The following is a 24510-nucleotide window of genomic DNA, read 5'->3' on the forward strand; positions in this document are numbered from 1 at the left end:
CGTAGTTTTATTATAGTCTTTTATTGTGTGGAATTTCATGCATTATAATAGTGTGTGATATGTTAATTGAAAATATTTAGCTTGTGGAATAGAGTTTTGCTAAATCCATTCTTTTGTTAAGCATAAATACATATAAAATAGATGCCTCTCCCTGAAGAATTTGAAGTTATAGCATGCTGTTTTCATTTTAGATCATAGCAGAACTTCAGACAACCATTTCCTCTCTGAAAGAGGAGAACAGCCGGCAGCAGCTTGCTGCAGAAAGGCGGCTCCAGGATGTTGTACAAAAGTTTGAAGATGAGAAGCAGCAGCTGATTAGAGATAATGACCGAGCAATCAAGGTAATCTGAAGACTTCAGTAACCAGTGGTACCAGCTGCTTTAATGTAATTAAAAGGAGGGCTGCAATCCCAGCAGTGGGCAGATGAATGCAGGTATCTGGCTTGTTCACACAGCCTGCAGTAATTCCATTCACTGGACTCTACCTTTGATGTATCCAGTGACTCAGGCTGACTTCCCTCCAAGAGATCGCATGCCAGCATAAAAAGTCATTTTTGGCAAGCCCAATCCATTCACATTGAACAAATATTTGAAAAATACCCTGTCTTTTCTCTTGAGAACCACTTTGGAATTGTCTCTTGAAATTAGAATGACTGTTTTAGACCAGTACTGCTGGCTATTAAATTCAGAAGTCAGCTTCCAATTTACATTCTATTCTTTGCCCACATCCTTTCATTATGTATTTGCATAATGGGAAAAAACCTATTCGAGGCTTGGAATGCCAACCATTTGATGTGCTTTGACATAGTACAGGGTAGATGTGTTGCTGCTGAGAACCTAGGTTGTTTCCAAATGAATTCAGAGAATCACACCTTTAATAGCAACAGAAAATTCCCTGGACCCTAATTCTTTAGGTGATAGGCAGTTAGATCTCAAAGTAGTTTTTTCTTGGCTTCATAGCGGTGAGTGTTATTGTAAGTGTCTACATCATGCTGTGTTTAATCTATGAGGATAAGCATCTGGAAACCTTTATAAATAAGACTTAAAAGAGAACAAAAATTTCTTTAAGAATTCACAGCAAAAGATTATTTTTCAGTGACTTTACTTTGCTATAACAATACTTAAAGCATGTAGAATAATCACACAAGGCAAAGAAAAAGAAAAGAAAAATTGGGGTTTTATAGCTGCTCTTTTCTGCCTAACCTCTCCATCTTCCTTTTCTATAACCTATTGTAGACAGTCTGTGTAATTTAGGGAAAAGTTCACGTTAATGTAAGTTGCTTTTTTATGTGTTCCGTTTAAGCCTGAACAACACTGGATAGAATAAAAAGCCTTAAGGGATGAACGAAACCTCAGAGGCCACTCCATCCAGCCTCCTCACTTTACTGATGAGGACTTATTTTTTTGTTAATGACATTTCCCCTATATATTTCCACCTGTGACCTTTTTCCCCCAATGTATGTTATAAGACCAAAAAAAGAGATGTTTCTTTTTCATAGTCTGGTAATTTACAAACATCTTTAAAGTTTTGTTCATTTACAAATGCACAGGAAGTGCCCCGTTGATCTGTATAACAGTTTCACTTTGTATGAACTGCATACTTTGTTTCAGTTGTTTTAGTTGTATAAAATTTTCATTTTAGGTGAATTTCTTTTCCACTTTAGATCCAAATGCCAAGTGGTAGGTAATTTCTAAATTTTAAATAAGTAATTAAATCCCAAAATAAGCAAAAAGGAAAGCATAAATTACTCCTAACAATGTAGTTCTAGTATTGTTTCTTGAAGATTAAAAAATAGCTTGAAAGAATTATAATTAGTATAATTGCATATTTTAAATTATTTATTTTTATACTTCTAATTCATTTACCTATTAAAAGGGTAAAACATTCTGATCTCAATTGCAAACAAAGCCCCAAATCACAAAGACTGAATTTAAAAGATGGCAGTTTACATGTATATAACATATATAAAAAACATATGTACCATCTCTTACCTGAAAATAAAGAATTGAAATTACAATATAAGTAAGATGTAGTTCAGCTTGGATTCACTTACTTAGATTATGTATAAAGTGAATGACTTTTTTTTTTTTTACTAACCACATTCAGGTTGCCAAGATAATTGAATCATTAGCATTCATTGCCTTGGCTCTTTTTTTTCAGACTATGTCACAAAAAATAATAAGAATAATAGCTGATATTTATTCAACATGTACTGCATGCCAGGCTCTCTGCCAAACATTTCATATATCTCATGTTCCATTATCTCATTTAAACCTCATGGTAATCTTTATGAGGAAGGTATTTCTATCATCCCCATATTAAGATGGGGAAACTGGGGCTCTGAGGTTAAATAACAAGCCCAAGATACTACTAAGCAAGTGGCAGAACCAGGTTCAAGCCACAGTCTGTCTCACTTGAGAGTCTCAAATATTAATTGTTATACCTTATCCGGCATCCTACATTCTATGAATGTGAGTCAAATGGCCAGGTGCAAAAATGAACCCAGATATTCTCACTCTCCTCCTCTGTCTCCCTGAATGACATAGCGTTTTTGCAATAGTTTGATTTGGACAGTCTAATTATGTTTGAGTGTTTTGTACATATAGATACATGGATAGATATTAATACTCAGTGGCACAGTCACCACGAGGCTTGATTTTCTGAAACCAAATATATTTGTCTGCAGATTATTCAACAGTGCCGTAAAAACAGTGTACATGCTAATTGTGAAACTCACTATATCCTACTTCCAGGTTGATAATGAATTGAGCTCTCTCAAGCTGGTGATCAAAAATGGAGACAGAGAGTAAATGTAGTACTCATTCTTTCAAAGCTTACGATAATGTTTCCATGGATAAATAGCACCTTTCATCAAAGTAATTCTCTAGAGAAAATTTGAAGTATAAAGTAGGCTATCAAAATCCACTTAAAGGACCACCAGTCTGGTGCAGTGTAACTTGATAAAACATTTCTGGAGGATAATTTGGCAATAGCTATCATTATTAAATTGCCTGAGAGACACACCTAGCCTTTGACCCATTTTTCAGAATTTGCCTTAAGGTGGCAATTAAGAGTTGTACTAAGCTTTAGCTAGTCAAAAAAAAAAAAAAAATTTGCTTGTTCTAGCTTTCATTCATTTAGTCAATAACTATTTCTTGAGCTCCTATTATGTGCCAGGCACCTGCAATACCAGCATTCTCAATTTCCTCATTGTTCACCAGAGAAAATAGACTGAAAACTATGTACTATTGAAAATGGCGTTGAAGAAGCGTATTTAAGGATATTGAAAATGTTCACAAGATATTTTTCCATGAAAATGCAGTTACAAGACATCATATACATATGAGCTTATTTTTGCAAATAAAGTACATATCAAGGGAAAAAAAGACTGCAATCATATATCAGAATTTTACTAGTAGATATCTCTGAGTGGTGAAATTTGTTATTTTTCTTATTTTATCTATGTTTAAATTATAATGTCACTTTTGCAATAACAAATAATTACAAGTGTTTGGGGAAAAAGGAAGAGCTACCAGCCTAAAGAAATCCAGTGGACATTATGGGAATAGTAGTAGCTGAGACTAACAGAGGTATGATCCTGCTATCCAACAAATAACAGATAAAGTAAGGTCTTTCACAGCACAGAATTCCTTTAGTGTAAAATTAGTTATAGAAACAAACTAATTCAGTGGCTCACGCCTGTAATCCTAGCATTCTGGGAGGCCAAGCAGGAGGATCACTCGAGGTCAGTTCGAGACCAGCCTGAGCAAGAGCGAGACCCCATCTCTACAAAAAAATAGAAAGAAATTAGCTGAATGACCAAAAATATATAGAAAAAATTAACAGGGCATGGTGGCATATGCCTATAGTACCAGCTACTCAGGAGGCTGAGGCAGAAGGATTGCTTGAGCCTAGGAGTTTGAGGTTGCTGTGAGCTAGGCTGACGCCACGACACTCTAGCCTGGACAACAGAGTGAGACTCTGTCTCAAAAAAACAAACCAATTCATAAGAATATATCTGTTATGCTGTGATAGCTTAAAAATATTGAGTAAAACATCTTCCTTATCATTTATTGACTTCTTTAGTATGCTCCCTACATTCAAAGTCACGCTTCTCAAAAGAATTATCTCTGTTGCATACCAAAACACCCCAAAACGTGGTGGCCATGTTATACGCCCATAATTCTTTGGATCAGGAACTTGGTCAGGGATCAGCTAGGTGGTTCTTCTGCTCAGTGTGTGGCATTGGCTGGGGTTCCTCATGGGGTTACATTCAGCAGGAAGCTTGACTGGAGTTGGAATGACTGAGATGGTTCCAGGCCCTCATCTCTACATGGCCTTTCTCTCTGACAGAGTAGTCAGCTTTTGACACAGCAGCTAGTATCAAAGAGAGGGCATTGAAAGAGGCGAAGGCAGAGCCTGCACTGTTAAGGCCTGTCCTAAGAAGAGTCACAGTGTCACTTCCACCACACTCTGCTGGTCAAGATAGGTCCCAAGGCCAGCCCAGAATCAAGGGGAGAGAAAGTAGATTCCACCTCTCAATGGGAGGATTAACCAGGATGATGGGAGATTTTGAGACTCTTTTAAATTCACCATAGCAGTCTGTACTAAAGGTCCAGTTTTCATCTCTCATTTATTCCTCAGCTCTACAAAATAGTACAAAGAAGAAAATACCTATATTCCCACTACCCAGAATTAACGGTAATTAACATCATGTGTATTTGCATCCTTTTTTTAAAAAAGAAAATCTACTCTATCATTTTTATAAAAATAGAAAATGGCATATGCTCATTATAAATCAGTCAAAATGCAAGGGGAAAAATGTTAAAAGTGTTTAAAGTCACCCCAAATCCCATTACTCAGAAATAACCGTCATAAATTGAGTGAAAATAATTTCAGATATCCTCCTCCGTATAAGGGAAAGAAGAAAGGAAAGCCAAATGGACTTATGAAAGAAATACTACTCTAGATTCTGTTTTTTGTTTGTTTTAGGAAAATCTTTGGTTCTACTGTCATTTAACAGGTGGAAGAAACTAGAGTAACCCAGAAGAAATTGTTAACCTTTTGGACAGAATGTATTGATTTTTGGCTGAAAATTGTGTGCATTTGCAACCTTATACTTTTTCTCATAACCCCTCCTCACCACTTCCTCCAACCTTGGATGGTATTATTATTTTCACATTGTCCAGGTTTATAATATTCACAATTTGCTTTTAATCATATCCTTTAATTCTTGTGCTATATTTAAATGGATGCAGTGCTTACACTAGGCCTTTTTCCATAGTGTCTCCATTCCCAAAGTTTTTACTTTGAGTTGTTTCTTAATTGGCTGGATTGTACTGATGGTACTTTGTTCCCTGAGTTTTTTCATGATTATGAATGTCTGCTGGTTAACCTTTAAGTTTGAGTGACATGTTAGCTGAGCATGGTATTGCTGTTCACATTTTTTTCCCACGTGTAAACATTGCACACCTAGCACTTAGTGTTGCCGTGAGAGGGCTGAGCGAGACTAAGTGTTCCTCTGCATAAATGATTTGCTGTTTCTGAGGGATTCCTGAAGAAGTCTTTCTCTATCATTTTGGTTTAGCAGATTAACCAGGATAAATTTGGTTATTAACCAGGATCTGTCTAAATGTTCAGCATTCAATAGCAAATGCTTCTGAGGCGTAGGGATTCTCTTTGTAAGTAACACTGACTTGCGGTGTCTCTGCACGTTCTTCTGGCCTGAGGGAAGGGAAACAAGGACTGGAGTACAGGCAAACATGCAGGCTTGCAGGGCTGACTATTCTCTCTTTGAGATTTTGTCAAACGTGTTTCAGGGTTCACACTACCTCAATGGGAGGGGACATCCCTCCAGTTTTTGAATGATCCCAATGTGTGTGTATCCCTGAAGTCCCAAAACCATCACTTCCCTAGAAGCAGCCAGCCCTGATATTGTTTCCTCCCACATCCACACTTGTTTTCCTACCACATCCATCGCCACTACTCTCAGCCAGAAGAGGAAAAAGCTGAGGCCACCACAGAGTTTTCTTCTCTCCAAATTTAGTGAGATTACTGAGAATTCTCGGAATTTTGTTTTGACCAATAACAAAATAATGATTCCGGAGGACATTGATTGGCAGGTTTTGCAGTTGAGCCACTTTACAACTTTCTAGTGTGCTCCAGGATCATGTTTATTTCCTTGACCACAGGTTTTTGATGGCTTATTGTATTTGTCTACCTTACTACCCTCTATCGTTCTGTTAGTGCATTTTTGCTAGTTTTTACTCTTATTTACTCATTTCACTTGGTGTTGGGAGAGGGAAATTCAATCTAATATTTGATCTTAGGAGTCTGAATTCTTTATGACATTTTACAAGGAACCTGTGTTGATCAGCTATTACCACAATAATGCTGTGTAACAAACAGTCTCCAAAACTCGGTGACTTTTAATAACATTTATTTTTCTTACAACATCTGCGGGTCCCTGGTGTGGCTTGAATTCAGGCTGTGCATTGACTGGGTCTGACTCCAGACTTTAGATTGGGTTTAGGCCAGCTCTACAAGTCTATAAAGTCTCTACTGGCTGTACTTAGCTGTCTGGAGTGTCCTCTTCATGATGGATTACAGAAGTGCAAGAGGATAAATAGAAAAAATCCCTGCATCCTCACCCTCATTTCTATCCACATAAAAATGAGGCAGGTAAATTATATAGCCACTGTAGCAGGAGACTATGAACATCTGTGAAATAATGATTTAATCTGCACATAATCAGTCTCTAAAAATTTCCTTAGCTCCATGGCAGTGCTTTCCTGCGTCATCTCCCTTTCTGAAACCCTCTTTCCCCTTCCCATTTCTTGTCTCCTCTTCCTCTTTATTGCACTCAAATAATGGTATTACTCAGGGCCTCTGTTTTCTCTGTATGCATTGTCCTGGGACAATCTTATCCCTTCATGTAAACTTACATACAAATGAATTTTGAATTTTCACCTCCACTCAAACTTTTTTCTGAGCTTTCAGTCTACATTTCTGACCACCATTGGACATTTCTACTTGGATGGTCCATTGACTGCTCAAGCTAGACATATCATAAACTGAATTTATCTTCCTCTTGCTTTTCCCCTATCCCCAACCTGCTCTTCTTCTGGTGTTGATTATCTGAATTAAAATACCACCATCATCCACCTAGTCACTCAGGTCAGATTCCTACAAGTCCCCTTGAATGAATTCTTTCCTTCCCTTACCTCTCATAGATCAATTCCTAGAGACAACTCCTAAATATATCCAAACTTATACTCTACTCCCCAATCACTAGTTCCTACCCTCTTAATCAAACTTCATTATCTTTGATCTTGCCTAGTGCAATCCCTCCTATTGAGAATCACTGCCAATAACTTGACCATCTCAAATCTATCCCTCACACTGTTGAGAAGGGGACTTTTCTAAACCACAAATATGAGCATGTTGTTTTTACCTAAATTGGTGGCTTTCAATTGCCTACAGCTGTGGTCCCCAACAAACTGGGCCACACAGCAGGAGCTGAGGCAGGCAAGTGAGTGAAGCTTCATCTGTAAGTACAGCTGCTTCCCATCACTACATCACCGCCTGAGCTCCGCCTCTTGTCAAATCAGTGGCAGCATTAGATTCTTATAGGAATGTGAACCCTACTGTAAACTACATGTGCAAGGGGTCTAGGTTGTGTGCTCCTTATGAGAATCTAATGCCTGATGATCTGAGGTGGGGCTGAGGTGGTGATGCTAGCTCTGGGGAGTGGCTGCAAATACAGATTATCATTAGCAGAGAGGTTGCATTATGGTAAGTTGTATAATTATTTCATTATATATTACAATGTAATAATAATAGAAATAAAGTGCACAATAAATGTAATGCACTTAAATCATCCCGAAACCACCCCTCCCAATCCATGGAAAAATTGTCTTCCATGAAACCAGTCCCTGGTGCCAAAAAGGTTGGGGACCATTGGCCTACAGGGCAAAACCTATACTTGTCAGCATGGCATACAAAAAACACTTTATGATCAAAACCAGCAGTTCTCAAGGTGTCATCCTCAGACTCTTTTGGGTCCCTGAGATCTTTACAAGGGCTCCACAAAGTCAAAACTATTTTCCCAATAACACAAAGACATCACTTTCCTTTTTCACTGTATTAACATTTGCATAGATGGTATAAAAGCAATGGTGGGTAAAACTGCTAGCATTTTTGTATGAGCAAGGCATTATTAATATTAAACCATACTAGTCATTATTTTCTTCACCCCCACATACTTGTGGTTAAAAAAAAAAAAAAAAACCCAAAGCAATAAAATCTACAGACGGTTCCTGACTTCCAATGGTTTGACATACGGTTTTTTTACTTTACCATGGATTTTTCATGGTATTAAGCACATTGTCAACTCATGATATTTTCAATTTAAAATGAGTTTATTGGGATGTAACCCCATCCTAAGTTGAGGAGCATCTGTATTAATTTTATTAAATCTTAAACCTTGAGGACACACCTCTTTTAATATTAATAGGAAGTACACATAAAGCGCTTCTGCTGCATACTGAAGTAGGATGATTGTCTTAAGGTAAAGCAGTTCTGCATTTGAGTGTGAGCTGAACTCTAGTCACTCTGGAAGTACAATTGACAGACAACCTATGCTTATTTAGACTTGAGTATTTGGCAGACATTTTCTTAAAAATGAATGAAGTGAGCCTGACACTTCAAGGATAACAACTGACGCTATTGTTGCTAATGATAAAATTTGAGCTTTCAAGCAAAAATTAGAATTTTGGAAAACTAGTATCACCACTGTGAGCTTGACAGCTTCCCAATATTTAAAGACTTTCCTGATGAGATCTGTGGTATTATTAGTAATAAGAATAGCAAGAAAGGGGGAGGAAGAGAGTGAAGTGTGTCAACATTTGGAAGATTTGTATAATTCACTGAACCATGTTTTCCAAATGACCAATACCCGAAGTTACAAACCATGCATGGGTAAAAGATCGATTCAAAGTACAAAAGAGACCAATGGATTTTAATGTTATAGTATGAAAAGTTCACTGAGAGAGTTTCCGATTCCTCATTGCAACTAACTTCTAAGAAACTACCACTTGTCAAGTTTTGGTGTAGTAACAAAGAATATCCCCAATCATCTAAAAAGCCTCCTAAAATACTCCTTGCTTTTCTGTTTATCTGTGCTAGACTAGATTTTCTTGCTGCACTTCAGTCAAAGCAGCATTTTGCAAGAGATTGAATGCAGAAGCAGATGTGAGAATACAGAATCCTTCTATTAAACCAGACATTAAAATGATTTGTAAAAATATAAAACATAACCACCTGTCTCACTAATTTTTTTTGCTTTGGAAAATAGTTATGTTTTATTAAAATTTTATATTTTTATTCACACATAGTGGCTTCATTACTGCTATTTTAAAATGAATTAAATGTTTTAAAATTTCTTAGTCTTAATTTCTTAATATGGCAAATATCAATAGATGTAGCCCACATAAACAAAACCTCATTGGGGTTGTCAATTTTTAAAAGTGAAAAGGGATCCTGAAACCAAAAACTTTGAGAACCGTTTGTCTAGACGTCCCTGTCCTCTCCACCTCATCAAATGCCAGCCCCCAACAGAGATGCCATGCTCTCTGCAATCCCATGCCTCCATGTGAAATGTCCATGAGTGCTGTGTAAATGTCCTTTTACTGTAAGACTTAAATGTCATCTTCTCTGTGAAGTGTCAGAGTGAGAAGCTCATGCCATCCTTATTCATTCCTGTAATGATGTTTTTGCTGCATTATAATGCTGATCCACAATCCCTTATCCAAATCCTTTGAGGTTGGATGTGTTTTGCAAATCAGAATGTACAGATTCTAGGAAGGTGATAGAGTGCTTGTACTCTATCCCCAGTGGGGTCTGAGGCAACACAATATACTCAGACACATAAGTGAACAGTGAAGTATGAATATTCTGAGATTTATAAATACCTTCTTTACATCAGTTAAATTTTATTCCCAAAGAAGTTAATTGCAACATTTTGAAAGGAATTTGTATGTTTCAGTGGATTTTTAAATTTCAGGACTGCAGATAGGATATTGTGGACCTGTGTTTTGATTAATTCTCTTCTCACTAACTTGAATCTAAGCTTTTTGAGAGCAAACACTTAGTGCAATGTTTGTTTCCATGGGAGTGTTAAAAATATGCTGAATAAATGAATGATGTTACCTCATAAACCATAAAAGCCTCTGATAATTTATAATATCACTTTATTCTCATGTTATTTTATTCATGGCAGCAAGCTCATAAATATTTTGTGATGATATAGCAGACATAGGAAAAAAACTCAGGTTTGTGGTAACAGTGGTATATTTTGTGTAATTGGGCAGATTCTAATAAAATACCCTATACCTTGTATATACAGGCATACCTCATTTTATTGCAGTTCACTTTATTGCACTTCACAAATACTGCATTTATTTACAAATAGAAGGTTTGTGGCAACAAGTCTATCAGTGACATTCTTCCAACAGCGTGTGCTCATTTTTTGTCTCTGTGTCACATTTTGTAAGTGTGAGCCTTGCGATTACATCAGACTTTTCCATTATTATTATATCCGTGATGGTGATCTGTGATCAGTGATCTTTGATGTTACTATTGTAATTATTTGGGGCACTACAAACTGTGCCCATAGAACATGGCCATTTTTTAAAAATTATTTCAAAAAATTTAGGTTTTTGCTTACATGGATGAATTGTATAGTGGTGAAGTCTGGGCTTTTAGTGTACCCATCACCTGAATAGTGTACATTGTACCCAATAGGAAATTTTTCACCCCTCTCCCCCATCTTTCCCTCCCTTGTTCTGAGTCCCCAGCAAGACTACAAGCTTCATCGATAAATGTTGTGCGTGTTCTGACTGCTGCATTGACTGGCCATTTGTCCATCTCTCTCCCTCTCCTCAGGCCTCCCTATTCCCTGAGATACAACAGTGTTGAAATTAGGACACTTAATAACCCTGAAATGGCTTCTAAGTGTTTAAGAGAATGGGAGAGTTAGACATCTCTCACTTTAAAGCAAAAGCTAGAAATGATTAAGTTTAGTGAGGAAGGCATGTCAAAAGCAGAGATAGGCAGAAAGCTGGGGCTTCTGTGCCAAACAGTTAGCCAAGTTGTGAATGCAAAGGAAAAGTTCTTGAAGAAAATTAAAAGTGCTATTCCAAGGCCAAGGCAGGAAGATCGCTTGAGCTCAGGAGTTTGAGACCAGCCTGAGCAAGAGTGAGACCCTGTCTCTACAAAAAAATAGAAAAATTAGCCAGACATGGTGGCGCTCACCTGTAGTCCCAGCTACTCAGGAGGCTGAGGCAGGAGGATCACTTCATCCCAGGAGTTTGAGGTTGCAGTGAGCTATGATAATGTCACTGCATTCTAGCCAGGTCAACACAGCAAGACTCTGTCTCAAAAAAAAAAGGGTGATATTCCAGTGAACACACAAATGATAAGAAAGCGAAACAGCTTTATTTCTGAGATGAAGAAAGTTTGAGTGATCTGGATAGAAAATCAAACTACAACATTCCCCTAAGCCAAAACATAATCCAGAGCAAGGCCCTGACTCTGTTCAATTCTATGAAGGCTGAGGGAAGTGAAAAGCTGCAGAGGAAAAGTTTGAAGCTAACAGGGTTTTGTTCATGAGGTTTAAGGAAAGAAGCCATGTAAAAATGCAAGGTGAATCGCCAAGTGCTGATGGAGAAGCTGCAGCAAGTTATGTTCGAGTTAAGATCATTGATGAAGGTGGCTACCCTAAGCAACAGATTTTTAATGTAGACAAAATAGCCTTCTATTGGAAGAAGATTCCATCTAGGATTTTTATAGCTAGAGAGGAGAAGTAGAAGCTTCAAAGCTTCAAAGGATAAGCTGACTCTCTTGTTAGGGCCTATTGGAGCTGGTGACTTGAAGGTTGAAGCCAATGCTCATTTACCATTCCAAAAATCCTAGGCGCCTTAAGAATGATGCTAAATCTGTTCTGCCTGTGCTCTATAAATGGAATAACAAAGCCTGGATGACAGCACATGTGTTTACTGCCTGGTTTACTGAATAATTTAAGCCAACTGTTGAGACCTACTGCTCAGAAAAAAAGATTTCTTTCAAAATATTACTACTTATTGACAATGCACCTGGTCACCCAAGAGCTTTGATAGAGATGTACAAAGAGATTATTGTCTTTATGCTTGCTAACAGAACATCCATTCTGCAACTCATGGATCAAGGAATAATTTTGACTTTTGAGTATTATTATTTAAGAAATACATTTTATAAGGCCATAGCTATCATATGTAGTGATTCCTCTGCATTACTAACTGGGCAAAGTAAATTGAAAACCTTCTGGAAAGGACTCCTCATTCTAGATGCCATTAAGACATTCGTAATTCATGAGAAGAGGTCAAAGTATCAACATTAACAGGAGTGGGAAGAAGTTGATTCCACCATTCATGGATGACTTTGAAGGATTCAAGACTCAGTGGAGGCAGTAACTGCAGATGTGGTAGAAATAGCAAGAGAACTAGAATTAGAAGTGGAGCCTGAAGATTTTACTGAATTGCTGCAGTCTCATGATCACACTTGAGTGAATAAGGAGTTGCTTCTTATGGATGAGCAAAGAAAGTGGGTCCCTGAGATGGAATCTACTTCTGGTGGAGATGCTATGAACATTGTTGAAATGACAACAAAGGATTTAGAATATCCCATAAACCTGGTTTATAAACCAGCAACAGGTTTTGAGAGGATTGACTCACATTTTGGTAGAAGTTCTGCTGTGGGTAAAATGCTATCAAACAGTATCACATGCTACAGAGAAATCTTTTGTGAAAGGAAGAGTCAATCGATGTGGCAAACTTAATTTTTGTCTTATTTTAAGAAATTGCCGCAGCCACCTCAACCTTAAGCAACCACTACGCTGATCAGGCAGCAGCCATCAATATCAAGGCAAGACATTCCACCAGCAAAAAGATTACGACTCTCTAGAGGCCCAGATGATTGTTACCATTTTTTATCAATAAAGTGTTTTTAAATTAAGGTATATATGTTGTTTCTTTTAGACATAATGCTATTGCACACTTAATAGACTACAGTATAGTACAAATGTAACTTTTATATGCACTGGAAAACCAAAAAATTTGTGTCACTCTCTTTATGGTGACATTAGCTTTATTGCGGTGGTCTGGAACTGAACCTGAGGTATGCCTGTATTATCCGAGAGCATAACTTGTATACTCCAGGGGAAGTGCCCACAAAAGGCTATACACCAAAGCCAAGTTATCTGAATGTGAGTTAGCACTATCCACTGAGCTCACAGAAGTTCATTTGGGGAAACGTTAGAAATAGTTCTATAGAGAGACTGTAGAACATTCTTTTGGCATTGCTACACCACCAGGGCTAAGTTCTGTCTTTGAAGCTAGTGTATTGAAAGTTCCTCACTGTGAAGCCAGATGTCCAAGCAGAGATTTCATATCAAGGAGAAACGTTGTAAAATTTTTGCTTGCAGGCATAGAAAAAAGATTTTAAAGCATTGATGCTTCTCTCCCTTAACCACTGACTGAAGTTCACGAGAAAAGGTCGGCTGCCAGTAGGACATCTAGAAATCTGGTCTGTGTTACCAAAAGGGCTTGTGGGAGGGAGGGGGAATATTTCATAAGATTGGGTAATTCTCACTGTGCTAAAAGCTTACAGGAATCAATTTCCCAAAGAATAAAATTACAAACCTCATTGTGGGGTTTTAGTGGCATTGAGAAACAGAAAGAAATCTCAATGCTTAGCATCAAATGGCTTTGTTTGGGACCTGTTTCATTATTTAATTCTTGTCTCCCCTGCATGCACGTCCTAAGGGCACAGAGGAAAGTGGCATTTGCTTTGTGCCCTCTTGAATTAGAATTAATAATGCTAAGAATAGAAATGTATTTTCCATCCCACCCAAGAAGGCTTGCCTGCTCACTCAGAAAGGAAGACAGAGCCATTCAGTCATAGCAGCATAAAGCATAAGCACCATTTTCCAGGAAGAATGCTCTGGAAGATAAGCTTGGATACAGTGCGGCAGCAAATTATGACCTTGCTTCCTAGAGCAAGGAGAAGGAATAACAATAAAGGAGCCCAGAAGAAATGAACAGTTGTCCCTCAAAAGTATTTCATGACATACCTTGCCACCAGCTCTCTTCTTTGCCAATTTTTTTCTTATTTGAAAACTAGTCGAAAAGATTCTTTGTTCAGTGGACAAAATCCTTCAAGGACTAAAATATTTTTAGCCCGTGGAGTATTGCCTTGTATGTACTAAAGAATTAATTAAGGTTTGATGAGCAAATACATGAATTTGTGAGTGAGAGAGTGACTGATTAAAAGAATGCAGGTGAAAACAGATTCCCCTTCACCAACGGCTAGGTCACTTTTATTCTTTGAAAGTCATTAGGTGACTATATGTGGTTAATTATTGCATGGTCCAAAAATGAAGTACTTTGGTTAATCAACTGTTGGAATATATATTGATAATTTAGGTTTTTTAATATTTAAAAATCTAACATAACTATTTGGAAATTTTTAATCTTTAATAATTCTAAACTATACCAGATAGTTCAAAGTCAGTAGCGTAATTATCACTGAAAATATAAATGTAAGCCTCAACAACCAAAATTATTGAGTGATTACTGTGTATATACTACATATGTGTATATACAGTCACGTGCTACATAACAACATTTTGGTCAATGACAGACCACATATCTAACAGTGGTCCCATAAGATTGTAATGGAACAAATTATGAAAACTTCCTATCACCTAGTGACATCTTAATGATCCTGACCCTGGGTAGGCCTGGGGTAATGTGTGTGTTTGTGTCTTAGTTTTTAACAAAAAAAATTTTTTAAGTAAAAATAAAAAATTTTTAATAGAAAAAAGCTAATAGAATAAGGATATAAAGAAAGAAAATATTTTGTACAGCCATACAATGTTTGTGTTTTAAACTAAGTGTTATTACAAAAGAGTCGAAAAGTTAAAACAATTTAAAGTTTATAAAGTAAATATGATACAGTAAGCTAAGGTTAATTTATTATTGAAGAAAGAAATTTTTTTATAAATTTAGTGTAGCCTAAGTGTAGAATGTTAAAAAGTCTACAGTAGTGTACAGTGACGTCCTAGGCCTTTATGTTCACTCACCACTCACTCACTGACTCACCCAGAGCAACTTCCAATCCTGTAAGCTCCATTCATGGTACATGCCCTATACAAGTGTACCATTTTTTCTATCTTTTCTACTGTATTTTTACTATATCTTTGGTACAGTCTATCTATGTTTGGATATATAAAAACTTACCATTGTGTTACACTTGCCTGCAGTATTCAGTACAGTAACCTGCTCTACAGGTTTGTAGCCTAGGAGCAATAGGCTGTACCATATAGCCTAGGTGTGTAGTGGGCTATCTCATCTAGATTTATGTAAGTACACTCTGTGATGTTCGCACAATGACGGAGTTGCCTAATGATACATTTCTCAGAACGCTATCCCCATCATTTACATATGTGTGTATTCAGAAGCACTGGGTTATACAGAATCCTACTTAATAGAAAACTTCATAATGATTGATAAGTTAACTTTATTAAATAGTTTTGTGATGTCTTGATTTAATTGTCTGCCCAGTTTCTCTTATAGAAGCTGGGTTTCTGTTCAACCTCTGGTGACTTGACAAACCTCTCTTTCACCATTTATCAGTCTTGAAGTTCATATTTCTTCTCATGAACTATCACAATATTATCTCTTGCTTCCCAGGATTTATTCGTAGAAGAATTCAACACTTTGGTCTTGTTTTACTATTCCTCAGCTTCATCATTGCTAACAGCAACATCCAGGTGTACTCGTATAGTCAGTGGTATGTATGCCTTTGCTAGCATGTACTGGCTTCAGCAAGCTGAATTTTTACATTGTCAGGAATTCTGCAATATGTACACTATAAAAGTTGGTACACCCTTCTACAAATTCTTGTTTTTCACAGGCCAGTTATTAAACATTTACCCAAGTACCACTACTACAATAGTTTCCTTCTCCCACTTTCTTGTTCAAACTGACTCCCAGTCCCCGTGGTCATGGTTAAGCTCAACCTTTTCATCACAAGGGGTGTATGGTTGGACAGGTGGATAGACCACATTCCATTGTTCCTCTTGCAACTCTTTCTAGCCCAACCAACCTCTTGCTCTTTTTCTGCTGTGCATATGATTCAACTCTTCCATCCATTCTTTTAAAGTCCCTTTTGCAATCCCAACATACTACAGAAAGTTTACAAAGTAACCTATTACCTCTTCTCCAAATTCTGTTCATCCTCTAACTCCAAGCAGTATTTGACTATATGGACAACAGTTTTCCTTCTAGAACAGGAGTTGTCAAACTTTTTCTGTAAAGGGCCAAATAGTGAAAATGTTAAGCTGTGTAGGCCACACAGTCTCGGTTGCAAGCCATTGTGGATAAAAGCAGCCATAGACAGTATGTCAACAAATGTGCATGGCTATGTTCCAATAAAACTTATTTACAGAAACAGGTTAGGTGCTGGATTTGGCCTGCTGGCTATAGTTTGCCAACCCTTGATCTAGAACTCACTTTTCTCTTAGCTTACAGATTTCTTTTACTTGTCTCTTCTGCTGATCTCTCTTCCTCCTAGTGGATGTTCCTCAAGTCTATGTCCTGGGCTTTGCTTCTCTTTTGCCTTTCCATGGCGAGCTCATCTCCTCTGTGACTTTAGATGTCACTTCTGCAGCGATGATCCTCACGAGCCCCAGCCTGATTCCTGGTCAGGGTCTGTATCTTGCACTGCCTGAAATCATCTTCTTTTGGAGATGCACTACTATTTCAAAGTCAGAAACTACAACATTGAATTATTATCTTCCCTTTACAGTCTATTGGGCTTACCCCCAGTCTTTCTGTTTCCTGTTAGAAACTTTTGAGTTCATCTTTGTTCTTTCTTTCCTTCATCCCAATTTATCTGAAGTCTATCTCCAGCATCCTTGAATGTATTTCTTATTCCTTTGATATGACCCTATTCAGAGCCCTTCTCAACTTGAGATTGATTTAAAACAGCCTCCTCTCAGCCAATGTCCCTGCCAAAAGTCTCTCAGCTCCAGTCCAGTGTGAAGAACTGTGCCAGAGAAATCTTAAATCACTGTGATTTCCTGCCTTACAAAGAGTGCTTAGAAATCAATAGGAAAAGATTAACAACCCAGTGGACAAAAAGAGCAAAGAATATGAACACAGAATCCACAGACAAAACATCAATGCCCAGCAAACATATGAAAAATATACTCAATCCTACTCATAATTAAGGAAATGTAAATTGAAATTATAAAGTTTTAAAGGGCCTGACTACCACCTGATTAGCATAAAAATGTTGAATTTTAAAACATACTCCATGGTTAAGGTATGGGAAAACAGGCAGTCTCATGCACTATTTCTGGGAGTATAAACCAGTGCAGCCTCTTTGGAGGGGAGTATGGTCATATCTACCAACATTTTAAATGCACGTGACCTTTGGCCCAGCAGCTTCTCTGACAGGAATTTATCCCATGGGTATACGTGCAACTTATGTGCCATCTCTTTGCAGGATTTCTTACAGTGTCACATGACTAAATTAAATTTAAAGGGGTGCTTGTAACATCACAATCAAACTCTTCTGCCTGGCTTTCAGAGCCCGTCCGGTCTTCTCACTATTCTTTGACACGTGCATTCTGTTCTGTTCAAGCTGGTCTTCTCACTGTCCACGCTGTCCCCTGTAGGAACTCATGGTTCCTTCCCACCCTTTCCCACAGTGTGCCTTCCTCCCCAGGGCAATCTCTTCATCCCTCAAGACTTGTCAAATGCTAGCAAGGCCATCTCAAGGCCTACCTACCTCCTCCAGGAAGCTTCTCTGACTGCTGCAGTCCCCGGGGACCGTACACCTGCATCGAGTCCTGTTATTAAGGCTTAATGATTCTTTTATTGTTTTGTATCTCACACTTCTGGTTTCTGCATAGCACCCACAGTGCTGGGCACTCAAAAACAAAGACATGATTGATTTAAAGAATATAATCCTTAGTTATTAAACATTAATCTTATACCTATTATTGCCTGTTTTTAAGGCAGCTTTGAACACAACAGCACCAACCTTGGTGTTAAAAGAAGTAGGGACCCTCACACCTTCCCCCCTGCAAAAATCTGAAAGTTGAATATCTAAGTCTTTAGGTTAACAAATTCCTCTTTTAAGATACAGATAGCCTTGATGTGTTAAAATATTAAACCACTTGAAGTAATTCACACTCTAATGTGAAACTTTAATCAGAGACTTTCTTCCTAACAATTAGATGAGATCATCTCACTTGAAGGACTGGGAAGTGGTATTTGAAGGAGGAAGGGGGAAGAGGAGGGGTAGGGGGTTATTTAGGAGCCTGAGGAACAGAGCTTGAAGGTGTCTGCAAAGGCGAGGTGGGCAGCCTTGAGGGCAGCAGGAGAGGCTGTGCAGTGGACTACGGGAAGGGGCTAGATTGAAAGGGCAAGAAGAGCGCTTGGAGCAGGACTGGGCTGAGAGCCAGCCTGTTGGTGGACTTTGATCATCTTTGTCACTACAGAACTTTAACACCTGACTTCAGAAGTCTTTCTAACTCTATTATACCTGATCCTACATTTGCATGTATAAATCGAGACATTTGTACACTTTTAAAAAAGAAAATGGAGCGTATGGATGTGTGTGTGTGTTGTATGTGTGTAGGTGTGTGTATGAGGTCTGTCCAGAAAGTATCCAACCATTTCGTGTTACGTTTTTCATATTATATGGCTGGATACTTTGCAGACAGACCTCGTACTTTTCCAAAAGAAGAATGAATATATATATGCATATATTATATATCTATATTTTCCAATAATTATTATATATTAGTGAGAAAAAATGAAGCTATGAATAAACAGTTGTATTATCATACCTGATTATGCATAGTGTACCTTATAAATCATGGAAAAATTTTAAGGCATTTCTAGCTCATTCTGTTTTATATTTATATAGAATTATTAGTAGAGGATTTGTCAGATAAGGAAATATTAACACATAATATAGCATGGTAGATTATACAGTTTCTAAGGAACTGAATCAAAATCAATAAATTAAGCAAAATAAACCTGGTGTTATACATGTATTGTGTTTCCCAAATGTATATAATTGGAAAAATTAATGTGATGCTGTCCTGCCATCCAAAAAGACCAAAACATTATTTCCAGAGTCGTCAATAGGAGGCTATTGCTATTACAGCAGCAGTAGCAGCAGCTGAAACTAAAGATTCAGAGCAAAAGAGAGCTGAGGTGGTTGGTGGGTTACAGGAATGCTTTAATGTTGGAAACACAGAGGAAAAAGCAGAATTAAAAACAAAGAAACAGCCCCCATTTTTCAAGAGAGGCAGAACCCTTTTGCTTTTATGTCTCTGTCACTTGCTGCAGGATTCCTCATAAAGCCCTCTAACCACCTAAATAAATATTCATGCGGCTGCTCAACATCTCATTAATAAAACAAGATTTGGTGGTAAAATATTTCAGAGTAACAGATGATTTGCATCTTACCCTTGTTTAACTTTAAATCTCAAGCAATTAATAAATTAGACTCGAGAGCTTTTTAAGAAGTAACATCTTACATGTACCACAAATTGCATTATTTTTATGTGTAAATAATGATGAAAGGGGAGATTGTTCCTTTGATGTCTATAAACTACACTGTAAAATATGCAGAAACATTCTTGAGTTTAGTTGGAGCCAAAACAAATAGACTAGTTCATAAAACAAAGCAGCAGCATTCTTAGAAACAAGCATTATTTTTTCTTTTCTTCCCAACTGCTTTCTTTCCATCTTTTATATTCTTGCCATTCCTAGTGGCAGATTCATTCCAAATTCAGAAGTAATGTTAGTCTGTATTTCCTCATCTAGAGAACTGAGTTCTTGTCAGGTTCCTCCCAGTAAACTTGGCTTCCTGTGCAACTCTTACCAGACCTCAGCTGTACTGCCAGTTTTTATGCAGTGAATCATTTTTGTCAGTAGTATTTCATTGTTTCTTAAAAAACTATTTCAAAATCTTACCAAATACTGGGGCTCCTCAGAGAGATATATTTACTTTCCTCTCTATTTTCCAAGCTGGCTTATCTAATTTCATTTTGTTTTTAAATAGCATCAGCAAATTCTTGTTTACAAAGTCTCTTGAGTTTGGCCAAATTTTTTCTTTGGTATCGTTAATCAGTAGCACCTCATAGCAAGTTCGTGTCTACCACGGGAAGGAATATAGTCTGGGCTCCCGTTAGAGTACAGAACAAGTGTATTATTAACCTCACAAGATGGTTTGTGTTCTACATCTGACTGCACATATACTCTTCTTTGAACATGCCGTATGGCGATAGATTAAATACTACATATATGTGCTTATGTGGAGAAGCCAAAGATGCATGCTTGTCCTAAAATTGCTCCCAGCAAGACAGTGGATCTTCTGCCATGTGGCAATTTGCTGCAGCCTCTGCTCTAGCCTTGCTGCTAAAGAGTCTGCCTTTTCACTTCCTGGCCTGATGCTTTCTTATTAAAACTCATTCTGACCTCTGATCACGTCACCTATCAGTCTTGTCTGTCAGATCCTATGTCACATTTTCTCTAGTTTGGATTTGTTCTGATTTTCTTTTTTCCTTCTAGATGGCAATTTTCCACTTAGGCTCACCATTTCTCTGTTCTCAAACATCATGTCCTCATCCGTTCTTCCTTTATGCTTAACAAAATTTAATGAGCAGAGTATTAAATATAGTGCATTCATGTGAATCGGTTTCCTTTTATACATACTGAAATCGCAGTTCCATGTTATTTCATTGATTAATGGAATCTTAAAGTTGAAAAGAATCATAGAAAGTTGGCCCCACTGACCTCCCACTCTTCCCACCCTGTCCTCCATTTCACAAATGGAAACCGTGAGCCCACCTGAGAGGAAGTGCCTGGTTCCTTGTTTTGGCAGCTATTGGCAACACCAAGTCTCACACCCAGGACTCTCAAGTCTGGGGTCTTTCCCTCATACTCCGTGTGGTCAAATGCACATGAAAGTGCAAATACTTTACTTTTTAGTATAAGATACATGTAAGCTGCCAAAATGGATGAAACGTCTTTGTTACAATCTACTATGGTTCCTTGTGACTCAGGCGGAACTTCCCTTGGCTTTTAGAGTGGGCCTCAGCCGTTTCTCATGTGGACTGCCTAAGAAATGCTGCTTTCCTTCAGTAGCTGGCTTTGTTGTTTGCGGTGATTTTTTTTAATTATCACTGGTTGTCTTTGGAAACAAAAATGTTCAAGGCCAGTTTAGAAAATAGTTATGATTTGAAAAGGCAACTTTCTAAACACTTTAACCAATTTAAAGAGCATTCCAAAGAAAGGAAATGTTGATCAATAATGATCTCTTGCAGCCTCCTAGATGTGGAGGTTCAGCAAAGACACTTACTCCAAGGTCGATTTGCCTGAGAAGCCTGAGGAATTTGTTTTCTAAGAGGAAACCGATTATTTTAAGAATCCATTTAGTTCAAATGACTTTATTTCTGTGATGTCAAATGATCAGTGTGTAAATAAAAGGGGTCGATACAGCAGCATTCTTTATTTTCAGAAGGACACTAGTACAGTGGGGTGAAGATGACAAGCTCTGTGTTACTTTGAGTAATTTTCAGCATTTGCCAAACTATAAAGTGTTATGTGGAACCCAATCCTTTTAATGTTGCCACTTTTTCATTTTGCTTCAGGCTTAAAGTATCCTCTTAGATTATCTTGCATATGTTGCATTAAAGAGATTTACAGAACTTAATAACATGGATTCTGGAGCCAGACTATGGGTTCAAATCCTGGTTCCACCATTTAGAAATGATGTGACATCAAACAAGTTGTTTAACCTCTCTGTGCATCAGTTTCCTCATTTCCTAAATGAAAGTGACAATAAAACTTGTCTCCTAAGGATTGTGAGAATTATATGAATCGATGCTTGAAAAGCCTTAGAATGGTGTCTACTACTTAATAGGTCCTATTGTATAGGTCCAATAGGTCCAATTATTGTATGTAATTGTTAAATTACAGAAAAAGGTCCTATTCAATAAGTGTTGGGATATGTTCAAATGTAACCAATTTAAATAAATTGCTCTTAATCTCATTCCCTTCTAGCTATTGTCTATGCTCCATTCTTTTTTTTTTTATTTCAGCATATTATGGGGGTACAGATGTTTAGGTTACATATGTTGCCCTTGCCCCCCCCAAGTCCAAATTTCAAATATGTCCATCCTTTGGGTGGTGCGTGTTGCACTCTTTGCGTATGCATATACCCGTCCCCTCCTCCCTCCTCCCCCCTCCCCCTCCCCCCTGCCCAACATCCAATAGATGTTATTCTTATATGTGCACTTATGTGTTGATCAGTTAATACCAATTTGATGGTGAGTACATGTGGTGCTTGTCTTTCCATTCTTGGGATACCTCACTTAGTAGAATGCATTCCAGCTCTATCCAGCAGTATACGAGAGGTGCTATATCACCATTGTTTCTTAAGGCTGAATATACTCCATTCTTATTCATTTCTTATTACTTCTGTCCCCTTCACTCCACAGAAACTGCTCTTTGGGTTGCCAGTGACATCCTTGCAGCTAACTCTACCGGACCCCCGTATCAGCTTGGTTCCCCTGCTGCCTCTGATGCGCTGGAATGCTCTCTGACTCTGACAGCTCCTCCTATCACCCTTATGGTCCCTCTTTGTCTCTCTCTTCCCCTCACACCCTGTTGCTCCTGGTGGGATGGGGGTGGGAGGGTGTTCCAGGCTTCCTTTTCTCAGTAGGCTCTACAATCTCACTTAGGCAATCTCACCCACTACCACCTATGTTCCGACAACTGGCAACTCTATCTCTAGCCTAGGTCTTTCAGATCATACTGCATTGTAGACCATTCTGAAAGCTCCCTGGGTAGCTACACAGATCTCAATGTGTCCTCCTGAAACCTGAAACCATTCATGTCCAAAATGGAAATTACCATCTGAATCCCCTTCAACCTGCTGCTGCTCCTGTGTTCCTAAATGCAGCTCATGGCGGTGTCCGTCCATTTGACCCGCCCCTAGGCTTGCCCCCTTCCTCTCCCTCCTCCGGCCACATCCAGAGTGAGCTCTACATCGTGGGGTCACCACAGCCCTGATGTGCTAACAAGACTCGCAAGGCTTTCCTGACCACCCTGCCTGCCTCAGTCCTCTTGTGCCTCTTCCCTCCAGGCTCCCCGCACTCCCGCCATTGCTGATCTTTTAAAAACTCTTCGGATAGGATGAGCTTCCTCCTATCTTCAGCTTTTGGCATGTGCTGTTTCTTCTCCCCTCTACCTTTCCCCTGGCCATCTCCTCCTCATCCCAGAGGTTTCCTCTTAGATGTCTCGTCATCTCTGGAAGGATTCCCTTGGCTATTCCAGCCTCCTGAGACTGGCTTATGTTCTTATGTTCCATTCTTTCTGTTTTTGTTTGTTTGTTTGTTTGTTTTTGGAAACAGGGTCTTACTCTGTCTCCCCAGCTAGCATGCAGTGACATCATCATAGTTCACTGCAACCTCAAATTCCTGGGCTCAAGCTCAAGTGATCCTCCTGCCTCAGCCTGAGTAGCTGGGACTATGGGCACCAGCCACCACGCCTGGCTGATTTTTCTATTTTTTGTAGAGATGAATTCTCGCTCTTGCTCAGGCTGGTCTTGAACTCCTGACCTCAAGCAGTCCTCCTGCCTTGGCCTCCCAAAGTGCTGGGATTACAGATGTGAGCCACCATTCCCAGTCCTTATGTTCTGTTCTTGCTATTCCTCCTGCACTCTGGTTCTGCTGCAGCACAGACTCGGTGGTTGCCGTTGCTGCCCTGCACTTCCAAGGGCCATTCATTGCAGAGCACAGTGCCTGGTGTTCACAGCCAAATCAACCCAGCTCTAGTGTCCACTTTTGTGTGAAAGGTAGTGAACAATTGAAATAGAGTTTCTTTAAAAAAGCACTTTCTTTTTAAAATGATATGGCAACACGTATGTAGAGAAAGCATATGCTTAACTTCTTAAGCATCCCAAACTCTTGCACTTTCCATGTTGTGGGATAAGTTCTCAGACTGATCTTGCTGCCCTTCTTTTCTTCCTCTTTCTCTCTACCTTTGAGGGAAATTATTTATGGTATTCTCTGAATTTTTCATGTGGAAACAGCTGACAAAATTTTTAAGACTAAAGGAACAATCACACTTATAGGCTTTCCCCAAGATAAGAACATTTTCTGGTCTGTCCCCTCTCAACTGTCAGTCCCTAAACTTTCTAGAAGGTCTGCAAACTTGGATTTCCCTTTCCTTTCTTCTTATGATGTTCATCCAAGTTTTTCTTTCATTGCGTTGGGGCTATATTATTTCATGACATAAAAATTCCTTTGATTGTATCCATGAGCATAAACAAATATATCAAAAAGAGAAAACTAAACTAAACCTTCCCCAAATAAAGTCAATA

The 24510-nt window shown here is 38.4% G+C and overlaps 1 protein-coding gene across 2 annotated transcripts in view; it reads left to right on the plus strand.

Moving 5' to 3' along the window:
• Nucleotides 1–24510, plus strand: part of CEP112 (centrosomal protein 112kDa) — a 269639-nt gene that overhangs the window by 177161 nt on the left and 67968 nt on the right. For both annotated transcript variants that reach the window (XM_012662386.1, XM_012662387.1), the window contains one exon: nt 192–341. In XM_012662386.1, coding sequence (XP_012517840.1) covers nt 192–341 — 150 coding nt within the window. The remainder of the gene's footprint in view (nt 1–191; nt 342–24510) is intronic.

The sequence above is a fragment of the Propithecus coquereli genome, unplaced genomic scaffold (genome assembly GCF_000956105.1).
Source record: "Propithecus coquereli isolate 6110/MARCELLA unplaced genomic scaffold, Pcoq_1.0 Scaffold76, whole genome shotgun sequence".
In the NCBI taxonomy this organism is placed as follows: Eukaryota; Metazoa; Chordata; class Mammalia; order Primates; family Indriidae; genus Propithecus; species Propithecus coquereli.